The sequence below is a fragment of the Rhinoderma darwinii genome, chromosome 9, assembly GCF_050947455.1.
Source record: "Rhinoderma darwinii isolate aRhiDar2 chromosome 9, aRhiDar2.hap1, whole genome shotgun sequence".
Taxonomy (NCBI): Eukaryota; Metazoa; Chordata; class Amphibia; order Anura; family Rhinodermatidae; genus Rhinoderma; species Rhinoderma darwinii.
Genome location: NC_134695.1, coordinates 12939156 through 12955904, shown reverse-complemented (window position 1 = coordinate 12955904; position 16749 = coordinate 12939156). Strand labels below are relative to the sequence as shown.

The 16749-nt window shown below is 42.0% G+C and overlaps 1 protein-coding gene across 1 annotated transcript in view; it reads right to left on the bottom strand.

Moving 5' to 3' along the window:
* Positions 1-16749, bottom strand: part of LOC142660260 (uncharacterized) — a 148859-nt gene that overhangs the window by 67054 nt on the left and 65056 nt on the right. Inside the window, exon 9 of the mRNA XM_075836850.1 lies at positions 5974-6055. Within this exon, the coding sequence (XP_075692965.1) occupies positions 5974-6055 (82 nt within the window). The remainder of the gene's footprint in view (positions 1-5973; positions 6056-16749) is intronic.

Genomic DNA, 16749 nt, shown 5'->3' with positions numbered 1-16749 from the left:
CTAGAAATAAAATAGGGTAGCATCCATCCTGGTGTAGTAATTGAAAAACACTGGCAAGGGGTGGTGGGAGGGGCCTTTTAACCTCTCTGTCTTCCTGTCCCTACAGAGGTCAATAGGGCAACCTCCTGTAGTGCTGTCATGATGGATTCCTGGAAATACAATTACCGGTAGGTCTAATTGCTATTATCAATGGCTTGCCCGGGCTCAGCGCTCGAAGTAGCACTGTGTCCAGAGAGTCCTCGGCCAGGATCAGCTTTTACCGGCCATCACATGGATTGATTCCTGAAAATCGGCTGTTAAAAACTGATTCATTGAGTTCTATGGGAGCAATCAGGCCGTGAAAACGGTAATCACGGCCATTAAAAAAAGGGCCATGTGGGAGATTGAATGTTACTGACACTTTCCGATGGGAGGTAGGATAAATTTCTTCTCTTGGAATGTGGTGGAGGCCACAAAACACCAGGCCATATTTGACTCCCTAAAATGACACTCTCCTGGCGTAATGGGATTGCAGTAGACACATCTCACTAGAGATACGGTTCAGACTGCACATAGAGTTTGGATTACACACTCTTTTCTTTGCTTTCACTCGACACATTCCAGAGGGGTCAGCCTATTGATTCATAAAGATGTGCCGTTCAGCTGTTTTGCTTCTTTTAGTGACCGTGAGGGCAGATATGTGGGTATAAACTGTAGACTATTCCACTGGGAATGTATAGTTGTGGTGGTATATGTGCCTCCTCCATACTCCAAAGTTCCAATGAGACAAGTGTTGGAGCGGCTGGCAAGCTGGCCTACTGTTCCAACTATAAGGGTATGTTCACACGAGGGCGTCCGTTACGGCTGAAATTACGGGGATGTTTCAGCCTGAAAACATCCCCGTAATTTCAGCCGTACCGGCATGTGCAGGCACTTGAACGCCGCGTCAATTACGGCCGTAATTGGCGCTGCTATTCATTGGAGTGAATGAAGAACGGCTCCAATTACGGCCAAAGAAGTGACAGGTCACTTCTTTGACGCGGGCGTCTATTTACGCGCCGTCATTTGACAGCGGCGCGTAAATATACGCCTCGTGTGAACAGACAAACGTCTGCCCATTGCTTTCAATGGGCAGATGTTTGTCAGCGCTATTGAGGCGCTATTTTCGGGCGTAATTCGGGGCAAAAACGCCCGAATTACGTCCGTAAATAGGCCGTGTGAACATACCCTAATAATGGGTGACTTTAACAATATTATGGACAAGCTAGTGGATAGGTTTCCGTCAGTATTGGGAGAAGAGGGCTCAGGTCTGACACAATTTGGGAAGTATATGAGGGAAGCCGTGTTGACAGATGTGTGGCGAGCAAAATGGCCCTCTACTGGTCAATTTTCTTGTGTTTCCTCTACGTATGGCTCATTGTCTAGGACCGACCTGATGTTCAGCAATAGCTTGGGTGTTCCTTGTGTAGAGGGTGTGGAGTATTTACTTAGGTCATTATCTGACCACTCGCCTATGCTACTAAGAATTAGAGCTAGTCCGAATCCAGGAGGTTTGAGACAGACTTGGCAGTTTAATCCGTTCTGGATAAAGTTGATGGGCGGAAACAACATAGCCCCGCTTCTAAAGGAATATTTTGAATTTAATGAGGGTATGGTCCCCACAGATGTCTTATGGGCTGCTATGAATGCATATTTGAGAGGTATTTACATTCGAGAGATCGCAGCTATCAAAAATACGTCCAGACAACTGGGTATGTAACTGACGCAGAGGGTGACAGTCATGGAAGAAAGCCACATTTTGAATAACACTGCAGCCACACTGGCTCATTGGAAGGAAGCCCAAATATTGTTACGGGAAAATTTGATAGACCAAGCTGCTAATAAAATACTCTTTTTAAAACAACAGTCCTATGGAGATGACTGGTAGACTTCTAGCTAATATAGCAAGATCTCAATGATAAGGGGCGTTTATTCATCACTTACAAGATAGTGGTGGGAGGATGGTTAGTGAGACTAGTGACATACTAAGGGTCTTGAAGTAATTTTATATGAAGTTATATCGATCCAGGGTAGATTACTCAGAGGACCTCTTGAAAGAGTATTTGGAGGAGACGTCATGGGTTACATTGAAGGAGGAGGAGAGGGAAATGTTGGAGGGACCGATAACTGTTGAGGAAGTACAGCAGGCGGTGAGGTCTATGGCAAATGATAAAGCGCCAGGGATGGAAGGTATACCTACAGAAATATACAAAACATATGGAGATGAGCTTCTGCCCCGTTTGCTTGACTTGTATCAGGAAAGTTTTGGGAAGTTCTTCCTAAAGAAGGGAAGGATCCGGCACGACCTGAATCTTATAGACCAATCTCCCTGTTAACATCTGAATTTTAGCGAAAATTCTGGCTTGTAGACTGACAAGAGTGGTGACTTCAGTCATATCTCCGGAACAGTCGGGATTTATGCCATCAAAATCCATGGCAGTGAATTTGCGTAGGCTGTTCCTGAACATCCAGGCTGCTTCTGGGGGCCCCCATTCTAGAACTGTTCTATCCTTAGATGCCACTAAGGCGTTCGATAGTGTAGAGTGGGGGTACCTATGGGCGGTGCTAGATAAGCTCGGATTTGAGAGAAACTTTATCACTTAGGTGAAATTATTATATCATGAACCCATAGCTAAGATAAGGGCTAATGGAATGATGTCTGAACCATTTTCTCTGGAGAGGGGACGACGCGTCAGGGGTGCCCACTCTCCCTGTTGTTGTTGTTGTTGTTGTTCGCTCTAGCAATAGAGCCTTTGGCAAATATGGTGAGACAACATCTGAACATAAAATGCTTCAAATTTGGAGACTTGGAGGAACGTATAGCCCTATATGCGGATGATGTTTTGCTGTTTGTGGGGAATGTAGAAAACTTCATGCCTGAGGTTATGCATGTTCTTGAACGGTTTGGCAGATTCTCGGGATTAGAAATTAATTGGACTAAGTCAGCTCTGTTACCGATCACACCTCTGGTTACACCACTGGTCATAGGAGGGGTGACTATACCTTGCGTGAAGGAATTTAAATACCTGCGAATACGTGTCTCAGCAAGGGTACAGGACTTTATAGCTATGAATGTGAAACCCCTGCTGAGTAGACTGAAAGGTAAGATTAAGCTTTGGCTTGGACTTCCACTGTCAGCTCTAGGCCGTGCAAATCTGATCAAAATGGATCTTATGCCTCAGATTCTTTACGTTGTACATAATGCTCCAGTGTGGTTACCTAAATATTGGTTTAGGAGGATACATAATTTGTTTAGAGATTTGATATGGAAAAGGGGGATCCCTAGGATCAAATTAGAAAAATTAGAATTGCCAAAAGAACAAGGTGGACTAGCACTACCGAATGCTTGGGTGTATTATTTGGCGGCTCAACTACAACACCTTAAGGGATGGAAAGACAGTGACCAGCGGGATTCAAGTGGTAAATTGCTATTTTATCTAGGCCAACAAACTGATATGATGGAAGCACTGGAATCCCATAAACTGAGGAGGGAGGCTGGGGGTAAACCGACTCTATTGCTTTACATAAAGTGTGGTAGGAATGCAAAAAATTGTTGGGAGTTACAGGGTGCTCAAATTATATGTCAATATAGAATAACCCATATCTCTGGGAGTTCGCTACCCTGGAAGACTTTCAGGAGTGGGAGTAAAAAGGGGTTAGATTGGTTTGCCAGCTATATGAAGATGGGATTTTCAAGTCGTTTTCTCAATTGCAGGAGGTTTCGATCTTCCTAATAGATTATTCTATCAATACCTACAGCTGCAGCATGCAGCTCAGACACAGGCTAGGACGATAGAATTGAGCTGCTCTACCTTGGGTGTTGTGGAACATGTTCTGGGAGCTCAGGGCACAAAGGGTATTATATCTTTGGCATATCGCACCTTACTCACTAAACTATTGGGAGATCCTATGGCAGATATAAAAGGTAAATGGGAATGTGATGTAGGCCCCTTACTACTGAGGAATGGGGAGAAATACTGGAAGTCTCCAAAAGAGATATCCATTAGTATAGCGCATAGAAGATCGCAACTATTTTTGTTACATAAGGTGTATAGGACGACCATGGTGTTATGGAAAATGTGGATTAGATAATCAGCAGAGTGAACTAGATGCTCGACTGACGGGGCTGACTTAAAACACATGTTTAGGGATTGCTCAGCTCTAAATGGGTCTTGGGGGCGGTCAGGAATATGCTTACTAGGGTGTATGGGAGGGATCTCCCGCTAGATCCTGAGGTCTACCTTCTGGGTTGATTGGAGGGGAGGGGGGGGGGATCAGGCTGAAACGTTATCCCTTAAAAAGGTGCTATATCATGCAAGAAAGCTGATTGCAAAATATTGGTTACAAAGGGATCCTCCTGGCTTAACTAAGCTGGTAAACGATGTCAATCATACTATATCTCTAGAATAACGGACGGATATATCTTAAACGTGGGGCATTGCACAAATATGATAAACAATGGGGAAAATGGCCGCAGAGTCATGGCTTGGTTGGACAGGACGGGATCTAATAAGGTCCTCTAATGAATGCATACACTCTGGAATATAATGTGGTAAGATAGTCGGTTCAGACAGGATTGGAGGGTACTAAGTACTGTGGTCGGAAAGGTGGGGTTTGGTTTGATTTGGGGGGTGGGGGACAGGTGTTCATGGCTGGTTGTGTACAGATACATACAGCTGTGTCACGAGGTCTTATACTGATACACCGGGAATGTGAGCTGGTATGGGGAATTTCATTTCTGGAGATTCCTAACTGTGACCTAAAGGACGGGATTGACATATAACGTAGATGTAAGGGTTATAAAGTCGATGTAATACGATAAGTTTCATTGTGTGACGTAAGAATATTCTGTAATATTGGAAATGGAACTTCTTTATTGTATGTATCAGTTGTATTATCTGGTGCTAAGTTGTAATTAAATAAAAAGTTGTCTGATTAAAAAAAAACAAAAAAACAGCCATGTGAATACGCTTGTAAAGCCCTACTGTTCTAAAAACGGCCATCACTTGGCTGTTTTTCACTGTCGTGTGAATGTAGCCTAACCCTTTCACTTCCAATGATGTATGTAGAACATTATGACTAAATGATTGATGCTACTAGAAAATAGGGTCTTGGAATCTTAGCATTCAGATGATACCAGGATCTAAGCTCTACGTGATATATTCTGGAAACAACACTCATTTGAAATTGGAGCGTAGGATAAAAAAAAAAACACATTCTACTAAAGGGGGGAGGGGAGGTGGGCAGTTGCACATCTAATCACCCCCTGTGCCTAATCAGGACACTTGTCGACTTGGTGACTGAAATGGTAACCGCCATTTGGATTGCAGAGATTTTTGTTCCTTTCGTTTTTGTTGAATTTATGAAGATTTATGCATAAGCAGCATGTTTAAACTTTAAAAGAGGTATTGTGCAACTTGGTTTAGTTTTGTAGCATATGTTTTACTAAATATTAAACTATTATGCAAAACTTCATAAAGGCGCCCATGAGTCAGTGGTGGGTGGCATTTTCACAATGTGCCATGTGTTTACTTTTAGAAGGTATTATTCTAACTAGTTTTATTTGTATTTATTTCGTGTTTGTCAAAAATTAAGTAGTAGAATTTTTAGAATGGGTCCAGCTTCAAAATCACCTGCCGATTTGTTGTTATAACCTGGGGAACATGCGGCCAACTATACATTTCCCCTGGGGGAACATGTGATCGGCTATGTACTTCCCCTGGGAAACAATGGTCATTCAAATGAAAGGGAATCTATGTAATACATGGAGACGAGGTCAGCCAGAGCAAAAGCAGTTCTTTGTTAACGACACCATGCTCTGGCTTATAGAGGGGAATTCCGAGCAGAGGACCCTCTCTATGTTGTCCACATTCAAAATTATATAGGATTAGTAGGATTAGTACATTTCAAACAATAGACAGTGTAAAATAAAATGATTTACATTTTGTACTGTACCTGCTGATGAATTTTTCTTAATTCCACCTCTAACAATTGAACTTGTTGTTGACTGTCAAGTAATTCCTCTGACTTCTCGTCCCTTAAAAATCAGAGAGATGATATCCAAAAAATTAATAAATTGATTTTGTGAGTGGGTTATTTGATGGATACTACTAATTGCAGGAGAATTTATATATATTTCATTTTCACAATTATCAACTCAACCTACAACATGAACACCAACAATGTGATTTGAAATTTGGAACATACCAATGGCCCTTGTTAGGCCAAATGTGAAAGCATCTTGAAGCAGATGGATTGTAACATCTCATGGTCTAGGCAGCTTATCTATCTGTTCTGTGAAGTATGGGCTGTCTAAAAGGCCATTTCCAGATAGGTACGATGGATAGTATGTGAGTAAAAATACATATATGTGTCATAATGGAATTATCAAAAGGGTGAGAAATGTTCCACGATTTTGCCCTGTACTCCATTTGTGCTTAACCCCTTAAGGACACAGCCTGTTTTGGCCTTGTGGACACAGCCGATTTTTTCAAATCTGACATATGTTATTTTATGTGGTAATAATTTTGGAATGCTTTTACCTATCCAAACGATTCAGTATTTATTTGTGAAAAACACCAAAATTTTGCGAAAATGTGCAAAAAATTTAATTTTTTTAAATGTAAACGTATATGCTTGTAAAACAGATAGTAATACCACACAAAATAGTTACTAGTTAACATTTCCCATATGTTTACTTTATGTTTGCATTGTTCTTTGAACGTCCTTTTATTTTTCTAGGACGTTATAAGGCTCAGAACTTTAGCAGCAATTTCTCAAATTTTCAAGAAAATTTCAAAAGGCTATTTTTTCGGAGACCAGTTCAGTTATGAAGTGGCTTTGAGGGCCTTATATATTAGAAAGTCCCCATAAAGCACCTCATTTTAAAAGGCCTCAGAAACTAAGGAGCACCTAAGGGATTTTGGGGCCTCCTTTTTTAAAAATATATTTTAGGCACATGTCAGGGTGTCCTCGGCGAGCGGTGTAGCTCCCTTTTCTCCTCCGCTCTGAACTAATGCTAAAGCAGGGAGCGGACGGTTCCCTGCTTCAGCATTTGGTTCAACTGTATCTGCGTCCTAAGGACGCAGATACAGTTTACGACGGAACATACCCTCGGCCACCCGGGACACCGCCCGGAATCCGGGACTGTCCCGCTAAATCCGGGACGGTTGGGAGGTATGTTTTAATCAAGGACAGGACAACTGATACTGTGCCTGCTTCTGAATTGGCTGGGAAAGGGATTCTACAAACAGAATTGTTTGTTACGTGTCAGTCTGATTCTCTATGAAAAACACTTTTTATCGATTAGTCAGAAGCGCTCTATTTTTGCTACATGCAAGTAACACCATTTATGTCACTGTATTTGGAACAACTGTTACACCATTATTTTTATCCACAACAATATCTGTATTATAACTCTTATAATCACAAGTTATAAATGTAATTGTGATGACGTGTCTATACACATATTCCCTGATCAGTCTCACAACAGCAACACACATACACTTTGAATTCCCTGGAACAGCAGGTAAAACGTTTATTTTTCTTAATTAGTCTTCAATATGGAAATGGCATATTGTAACTTTTTCAATACAGTGCTAAAAACAAGTTTTATTAAAGTAAACAAGATTGATGTAACCTTAGTAGAGCACTAAGGGTTAGGATTATTCATAAAACTTTCCTATCACACTGTACACATTACGTTTTGAACTTCAGACATTAGAAACTTAAAATTTAACAGTAGTTGGAGTTTTATGATACTAAGTTATGAATATCATAAGGAACTTAAAGGGAATGTGTCGCAAATTAATTTTTTTTATTAAGTTACTTATTTTTATTATATTTTTGGGTTTTTTTTGTTGTATTTTTTTTCTTACTAATTACTAATAATGTAAATAATAATTTGACATGTTTCCCTATATTGGCCACAAGAGGGAGCACTTACCATAATTACAGTAAAGTGATTCAGGCAGGCAACCTGACTCGCAGCTGCTGTAAATGTGAAACTCTTCCTACTAGTGACCACACTCACCACCCCTCCCTATTTTTGACTTCAAGGAGGAGGTGACTTCAAATTGCCTACTACTGTGCAGCGCCATTTTGTGAGTGACTGTACAATGGTAGGACGTATTTATCACGGCAGCAGCAGCTACAGGAGACACCAAGGGGCTGAAAATTCCGAAATTCAAGAGGGAAGACCCTGTGGCAGATGACTTATCAGTTGAGTGTTAGCAGAGTTACATGATGAGCAATTATTTTTTCCTGTTGTGTAACTCTGCTACCTGTCACTGGAAAAATCATCCGCCAGTAGGAAAAAGGTTTCCCCATGGAGAAGTACAATGAAAGCGTCACCTAGTAATTAAACATGATAGGGTAAAATAATTCCCCATTATGCAACTCTGCTGCCTGTCAATGGAAAAATCATCCACTAGAGGGAAAATTATTTTTGTGATGCCTAATTCCCAGGTGTTTCTTTGTGGTACTCCACCATGGGGAAACATGTTTTACTCTGGTGGATGATTTTTCCATTGACAAGTAGCAGAGTTACATAATGGGGAATCATTTTACCCCCGTTTTGGCTAATTCCCATGTGACTCTTTGTGGAACTCCACCATGGGGAAACATTTTTCCCTCTGGCGGATGATTTTTCCATTGACAGGTACTAGAGTTACAGAACAAGAAAGAATAATTCCTCATCCATCAAGTAACTCTGCTGCCTGTCAACTAAAAAGTCAACTGAGACAGGGTAAAATGTTTCCCCGTCATGTCTAATTCTCAGGTGTTTTTTCTTTGTGGTACTCCACCATGGGGAAACATTTTTCCCTCTAGTGGATGATTTTTTCCTTTGACAGGTAGCAGAGTTACATAATGGGGAATTATTTTTCCCTACAAGGAAAACATTTTTCCCTCTGGCAGAGGATTTTGTTTGTTGACAGGTAGCAGAGTTACATGAAGGAGAAAAATTATTCCCCATTATGTAACTCTGTACCCGTCAATGGAAAAATCATTCGCCAGAGAGAAAAATGTTTCCCCTTGGAGAAGTACAATGAAGGCATCACCTAGTAATTAGATGTGACCGAAAAAAAAGAATTCCCCATTATGTAACTCTGCTAGCAGTCAACTGAAAAATCATCCCCGGGGAGGGAAAAATGTTTCCCCATGGCGAAGTAGAAGAAAAAGTCACCTAGGAATTAGACATTACGAAGAAACATTTTTCCCTATGGTGGATGACTTTTCAGTTAACAGGTAGCAGAGTTATATGATGGGGAATTATTTTTCCTGTCATGTCTAAATACCAGGTGACGCTTTCATTGTATTCCTCCATGGGGAAAATGTTTTCCCCCTGGTGGATGATTTTAACGATGACAGGTAGCAGAGTTACATGGTAGGGAAAAATTATTTCCCATCATGTAACTCTGCTATCTGTCAACGGAAAAATAATCCGCCAGAGGGAATAATGTTTCCCCATGGTGAAGTACCACAAAGAGTCATCTAGGAATCAGACATGATGGGGAAACATTTTTCCCTGTGATGGATGACTTTCAGTTGACAGGTAGCAGAGTTACATGAAGGGGAATTCTTTTTCCTTGACCTCAAGTTTCTAATGCAGCGCAAGGGAAAAGAAAGAAGACAAAAGTCTGCTGTAGGTAAGAATATGTTTCTTTATCTTTCATGCAATTAACTTTATTTTTTTTTGTTTTGCAGGTTCCGCTGTACCATTAGGACTACGTCGTAGATTCGGTGGACTACTTCGATTATCTACATTTTTGTTTTTTAAATAAAATGGCCAAATAGAGTTGTGTGGGGGAGATTTTATTTCAATGAAAAAAAAATGCCTTAAGTCTCTGTGTTTTTTAATACTTTATTAGCACCTTAGTAATGGCAGTTGTCTGTTTGGCAGTGTCCAATTACTAAGGTGGGGCTTAGTGTTAGCCACAAACCCCCCATTATTACCCAGGTACCCACTGCCACCAGGGCGGTTTTTGGGTCTTCCCAGCCTCATATTACCAGCCTGCGGTCGCCCCAATACCCGACCATCACTCCAGATGGTCGGTTACAGGATCGTACCCGGCTCTTCCCAGTACAATTGGAGGAGGTGGGTACCAAGGTCATAATGGGGAGGTTAGTGCCAGCCTTTTTACTGGCTAACACTAAGCTCTACCTTAGTAATGAACGTTGTCTAGTTTGGAAAACCCATTTTAAAATACCATATTAGGGCATTCTGAGATAGTAGAGGGGGTTCCCTATTGAAAATCCTAATCTCATGACTAGAGTGGAGAGCGGTTACAGGGAACGTCTCCCACTCTGGAGGATCTGTCCTAACCTACATTACACAGGCAACTAATTCATTTTAATGGGCTCTCTATAATGCCTAATTTCTCAAATGGGGGTCTCAAATGGGGGTCTTATTGTCAAGAGACTGTTCTAACAAGTAGGACTTGTCCATAGCAGACAATCCCTTTAACTGGTCCCTACTCATGTATACAGACTATTCTGAATATTTTTCAGGACATGAGCCTCATATATCGGATTATTACAACATTCTAAGATAATGCTAATCTGTGAAAAAAACAAAACTCAGCAATTATACCGTAAAGTGACGAATTCCTACTGTTTCTTATACGTTCTATCAAATGGTCTTGCATCTTGTGTTTAAAGAGGCTCTGTCACCACATTATAAGTGGCCTATCTTGTACATAATGGGATCGGCGCTGTAATGTATATTACTGCAGTGTTTTTTATTTAGAAAAAGAATAATTTTTGATGGAGGTATGACCTATTTTAGCTTTATGCTAATGACTTTCTTAATGGATAACTGGGCGTGTTTTACATAATACGGATCCGTTGTCATCTGTATTCCAATCATATTTACGGATCCGGAAAAAAAGGGCGGCTGGAAATGATGTCACAATCATGTTCAAACCCCTTAAATAGTGTCACATGATTGCTCAGACGCCGCCTCACACGTAGCCACCCGTAATTACGGGAGCCCCATAGACTTCTATGGGCCTGCCTGTGCCGTAATTATGGCCTGAAATAGGACATGTTCTATATTTTTCAATGGCCCGGGCACCTTCCTGTACGCAAACGGGAAGGTACTCGTGGCCAATCGAAGTCTATGGGCCCGTAATTAAACACAGTAGGTTTTACGCAACTCAATATTTATTGCCCAGATTCTGCCGTTTTTAGAAATATCCCACGTGTGGCCCTAGTGGGGTAATGGACTGAAGCACAAGCCTCAGAAGCAAGGGAGCACCTAGAGAATTTTGGGGCATCCTTTTTATTAGAATATGTTTTAGGAACCATGTCAGGTTTGAAGTAGAAAAACAGTGGAAACCCCCCAAAAAGACACCATTTGGCAAACTACACCCCTCAAGGAATTTATAGAGGGGTATAGTGAGCATTTTGACCCCACAGGTTTTTTGCTGAATTTAGTGGAATTAGGACGTAAAAATGAAAATCTAAAATGTTGCCATAAATTTGAAATTTTTGCAAGGAATAAAGTAGAATAAGCACCCCAACATTTAAAAAGCAATTTCTCCCGATTACAGAAATACCTCATATGTGGTCATAAACTGTTGTTTGGATACACGGCAACACTCAGAAGGGAAGAAGCACCATTGGGCTTTTGGAGCTCAAGTTTAGCTGGAATGGTTTTCGGGTGCCATGTCGCATTTGCAAAGCCAAAACAGTAGAAACCCCCTAAAAGTGACCCCATTTGGGAAACTACAGCCCTCAAGGAATTTATCGAGGAGTATAGTGAGCCCACAGGTTTTTTTTTCCGGAATTTAGTGGAATTAGGACATGAAAATGAATATCAACATTTCTTCCACTAAAATGTTGACATTTTTCATTCCTACAAGGGTTAAAGGAAAAAAAGCCACCCAACATTTGTAATGCAATCTCTCAAAGAATGGCAATACCCAACATGTGGTCATAAACTTCTGTTTGGACACAAGGCAGGGCTCAGAAAGGCAGGAGCGCTACTTAGCATGTAGATTATGCTGAAATGTTTTTTGAAATGTTTTTTGGGCGCCATGTCGCATTTGAAAAACCCATGCGGGACCAAATCAGTGGAAACCCCCAAAAGTGACAGCATTTGGGAAACTACACCCCTGAAGGAATTTATTATTATTGAGGGGTATAATTGAGAGTATTTTTCTAGGGGTATAGTGAGCATTTTTACCCCACATGCTTTTTGCTGAATTTAGTGGAGTTATGCCAAGAAATTGAAAAATTTTTTTTTATGATTGATGATCTGCCGGAAGAAGATTGTCAAGTATTCTGGGACCTTCTAGAACTTCTTAAAGAAAATTAAAATGGGGACGAACATGGTAAGAAAAAAATCCTCTGTAGAATACCTTCCCAAGGAACATCATCACAGAAACTATGCCTAGTCATACAGATATTTTGTATGTCCCATACAAAGGTTGAAGACTTATAAACATCAATCTGATAATCTTACCAAAGCGGAAAGACAGGCTATTTCATCTTTGAGCCAAAATGATACCCTTATCATTAGAGAGGCTGATAAAGGGGGGAACATAGTTCTGTGGGGTTGTGAACAATACACAAAAGAAGCATGACGACAATTAACGAATATATCTTTTTATCAGGTCTTGCCGTCAGATCCCACAGAATCCTTCAAAAGGAATTTTGACCTCTTAATTGATGCAGCACATTGCTATGCGATTGTCAATGATAACGAATGCAAGTATCTCAAAACTGAAAAACCAGTAATACCAACTTTTTACTTAGTCCCAAAGCTCCATAAATCACTTAAAGATCTACCGGGTAGGCCCATTGTGGCAGGCATCGGTAGCTTGTGTGAAAAAACGTGCACTTATTTGGATGTTTTGTTACAATCAATGGTACTCAAGATGACATTATATGTTAGGGACTCCACGCATCTTATTGAACAGTTGCAAAACGTTATAATACCAGAGGGAACTATTATGATTGTTTTGGACATGGAAGCCCTCTACACCAATATCAAACACCACTTGGGTTTACGAGCCGTGATGTACCATTTGAATAGACAGATGTCCTAGGATAGACAACATGATTGTTTCCTTCCTGATCTGTTGGAATTTGTTCTGGGACACAGCTATTTTGTGTTCGACAGAACATTCTACAGGCAAATCTCAGGCACAATGATGGGGGCACGTTGTTCCCCCTCCTACGCCAACTTGTTCTTGGGTTGGTGGGAGGAGGCACACGTATATCCATCCTCGCTGTGCCAACGGCACATTATCAAATGGTATCGTTACAGAGACTATGTTCTTATTTTTTGGGCAGGTACAGAAACAGAATGCCAACTGTATATAGAGCAACTGAACAAAAATCAGTGGAATATACACCTTACAGCAAAAATATCAAAAGAAATGGTTCAATATCTGGACCTAAAGATCATGATCGATGGAGAGAAAGTTAAAATTACTCTGTATCGCAAGGACACAGCAACCAACAGCCTGCTACATTACAAAAGCTTTCATCCGCAGCATCTCAAGAATGGCATACCAGTGGGATAATTGCTCCGGATCAAAAGAAATTGCAGTGAAGAACAAGACTTCAAAGATCATGCAAAAGACTTCAGCAAAAGATTTAAGGTAAGAGGATATCCCCACAAAGTTATCTCTAAGGCCTTTCAGAGGGCATCCAATAGCAGCAGAGTGGATTCACTCAAACCTACACATCGCATACAAAACTGCAAAATTAGGGTCATTACGGCATATAATAACCAATGGAGAGATGTGGCAAATATTTTAGACAAAAACTGGAATATCCTATGATGCGAACCACTTCTGACGGCCAGAAGACCTTGCAAACTTAGAGACCGCATTACGAAGAGTCACTTTGTTAGACCCAATTGGGCAGGGGGTCAAATTCAGAGGATCATATGCCTGTGGGGACTGTAATATTTGCCAATTTGTACATCCAACGGAAATATTTATAGACCCCATTGATCACAAGGAATATCAACTAAAATCGCATATATTAACTTACGCACTTACTTGTTCCTGCCCAAAAATGTATATAGGCCAAACAAGTCAAGAATTACGTTAAAGAATACAACAACACATTTCAACCATAACTCTGGCAGGGAGGAACCCTAAGCAAGTTAAGAATCTGACATCAGTGGCCTTACATTTCTTACAGAAGCATAAAGGTAACTATCCTACTAGTTACGGGACTGGAACAGGTACAAACCAACATCAGGAGGGGTAATATTATTCGCAAACACATACAATATGAATCTAGAGGGATCTATAATCTACAAACTATGACCACTAGGGGCATCAATGAGGAAATCCTATATACAGGTTTTTTTATAAAACATAATATTTCATAATATTTAATCACATTTATAGTGCAAGCACACATTTGTTAGTGTACATGCACATAATTGTCCACATTTCCATTAAAAAATAAATTTTATTTTTAATTTTTTTAGGATTATGGTTCTATATTATAGGCAGGGGCGTAACTAGGAAAGACTGGGCCCCATAGCAAACTCTTGACCAGGGCCCTCCCGGGTGCCACAAGCAGCACCCCTTATAAATAGTGCCCCCTGCAGAATGTGCCATACAGCCTCCCTGCAGACAGTGCTATATAGCCCCGCCTATAGACCGCGTCACATCCCATTTGTAGATAGCGCCATCCACCTCCCCCTTGTAGATAGTGCCATACAGCCCCCTGTAGATATCGCCATAAAGCCCCCACTGTATATAGCGGTATACAGCTCTCACTGTATATAGTGCCACACAGTCCCCCTCCCTTGTATATAATGCCACAGAGCTCCCCCCCCCCTTAGCAGAAAATGCAGCACAGCACCCACTTAGCAGAAAGTGCCACACACAGACCCCTGTAGACTCAGCCACACTGTAGATAGAGCCACAGCCCTCCCCTTTGTAAATAGTGCCATACAGTTCGCCCATGTGTATAGTGTAACTCAGCTCCCCCTTGTGTATAGTGCCACATAGCTCCCCCTTTGTGTATAGTGCCACATAGCCCCCCTTTTGTATAGTGGCACAAGGCAATGGCGCATCCGAGAATGTTGTATCAGCCAGGGAGATGTCACTCAAACATGGAAAGGTGGGTTTGGAGGCAGGACTATGTGATTCTTCAGGATTGCGGCACCGCCCCATGACCCTCTAATGAGTAATTAGCATATAGAGTGCGCCGTTTTAAAAGTGGATTTTAAGAATTTTGCATCATCTGAAAAAAACATACAAGGGAATTGTAATGACGGGGGTAGGGAAACGGACAAGTGAGCCCTAATCTACCCGCCACTCTGTCCCTGCCTACTTGCAACGACCCGCCCTAGGCGACGGGGTACAACTGGGCGGCGGTCCCTACGCTCTGTAAGTGCACGAGACAAACAGACAAGGGAACACAAAGCAAAGGGAAATGGGGCAGTTGCCCACGGCAACACCGTGAGAAACAAGAGTGGTGAACGAGCCGAGTCAAACCAGGAGTGCACGAGGTACCAAACGCAGAGCAGGAGAGTAGTCAGTAAGCCAGGGTCAGTATGGAGCAGGATCAAATAGTCAGAAGCTGTAGCTGGGCCAGGAAACCACACGAGAAGAATCACAAGCAAAGGAGGAACAGGAAAGGCAGGTATAAATAGACAGAGGGCGGGAGCTAGCTCCGTCTGGCCAGGCTGCGATAGGCTCTCCCACTCCTAAGCCTGCCATCCTGAGTGGTGGAAGATGGAGTCAGTCTCAGAGACATAGACTCAGGTGCAGACTGATTACCTATGGGCGTATACACAGAAGTTGTGCCTGGCAGATCCTTTACAGTACCCCCCCTTTTATGAGGGGCCACCGGACCCTTTCTAAGTGGACCTGGTTTATTGGGGAAACGAAGGTGGAACTTCCTGACCAATACCCCAGCGAGAACATCCCGGGCGGGTACCCAAGTCCTCTCCTCAGGCCCGTATCCACTCCAATGGACCAGGTACTGGAGGGAGCCTTGGACCATCTTGCTTTCCACAATCTTGGCCACCTCGAATTCCACCCCCTCCGGGGTTTCCTCGAGGGAGCCAAGGACGGGGAGCAGCGTTTAAGGAGGGAGGCATGAAACACGTCGTGTATTCGAAAAGATGGGGGCAACTCCAGTCGGAAGGAGACAGGACTGAGGACTTCAATGACCTTATACGGCCCAATAAACCGGGGAGCAAACTTCTTGGACGGGGCCTTAAGGCGCAAGTTCCTAGACGATAACCACACCAGATCCCTGACCATAAACAAGGGGTTAGCCGAACGTCTTCTATCAGCCTGAGTTTTTTGTACGCTCTGGGACGCCTCTAGGTTCTTCTGAACCTGGGCCCAGACTGTGCACAGTTCCCGATGAACGACATCTACCTCGGGATTGTTAGAACTACCAGGTGAAACGGAGGAGAACCGTGGATTAAACCCAAAATTACAGAAAAAGGGGGAGACCCCTGACGAGTTACTGACCCGGTTATCAAGGGAAAATTCGGCGAGGGGAATGAATGAGACCCAATCATATTGACAGTCAGAGATAAAACACCTTAAATATTGTTTTAGAGATTAATTAGTCCTCTCAGATTGACCATTAGTTTCAGGATGGAAGGCAAAGGAGAAGGACAGATCAATCTCCAACTTTTTACAGAAGGCTCTCCAAAACAATGAAACAAATTGTACCCCTCTGTCCGAAACAATATTGACAGGGACCCCATGGAGATGCAGGATGTGTTTGACAAAC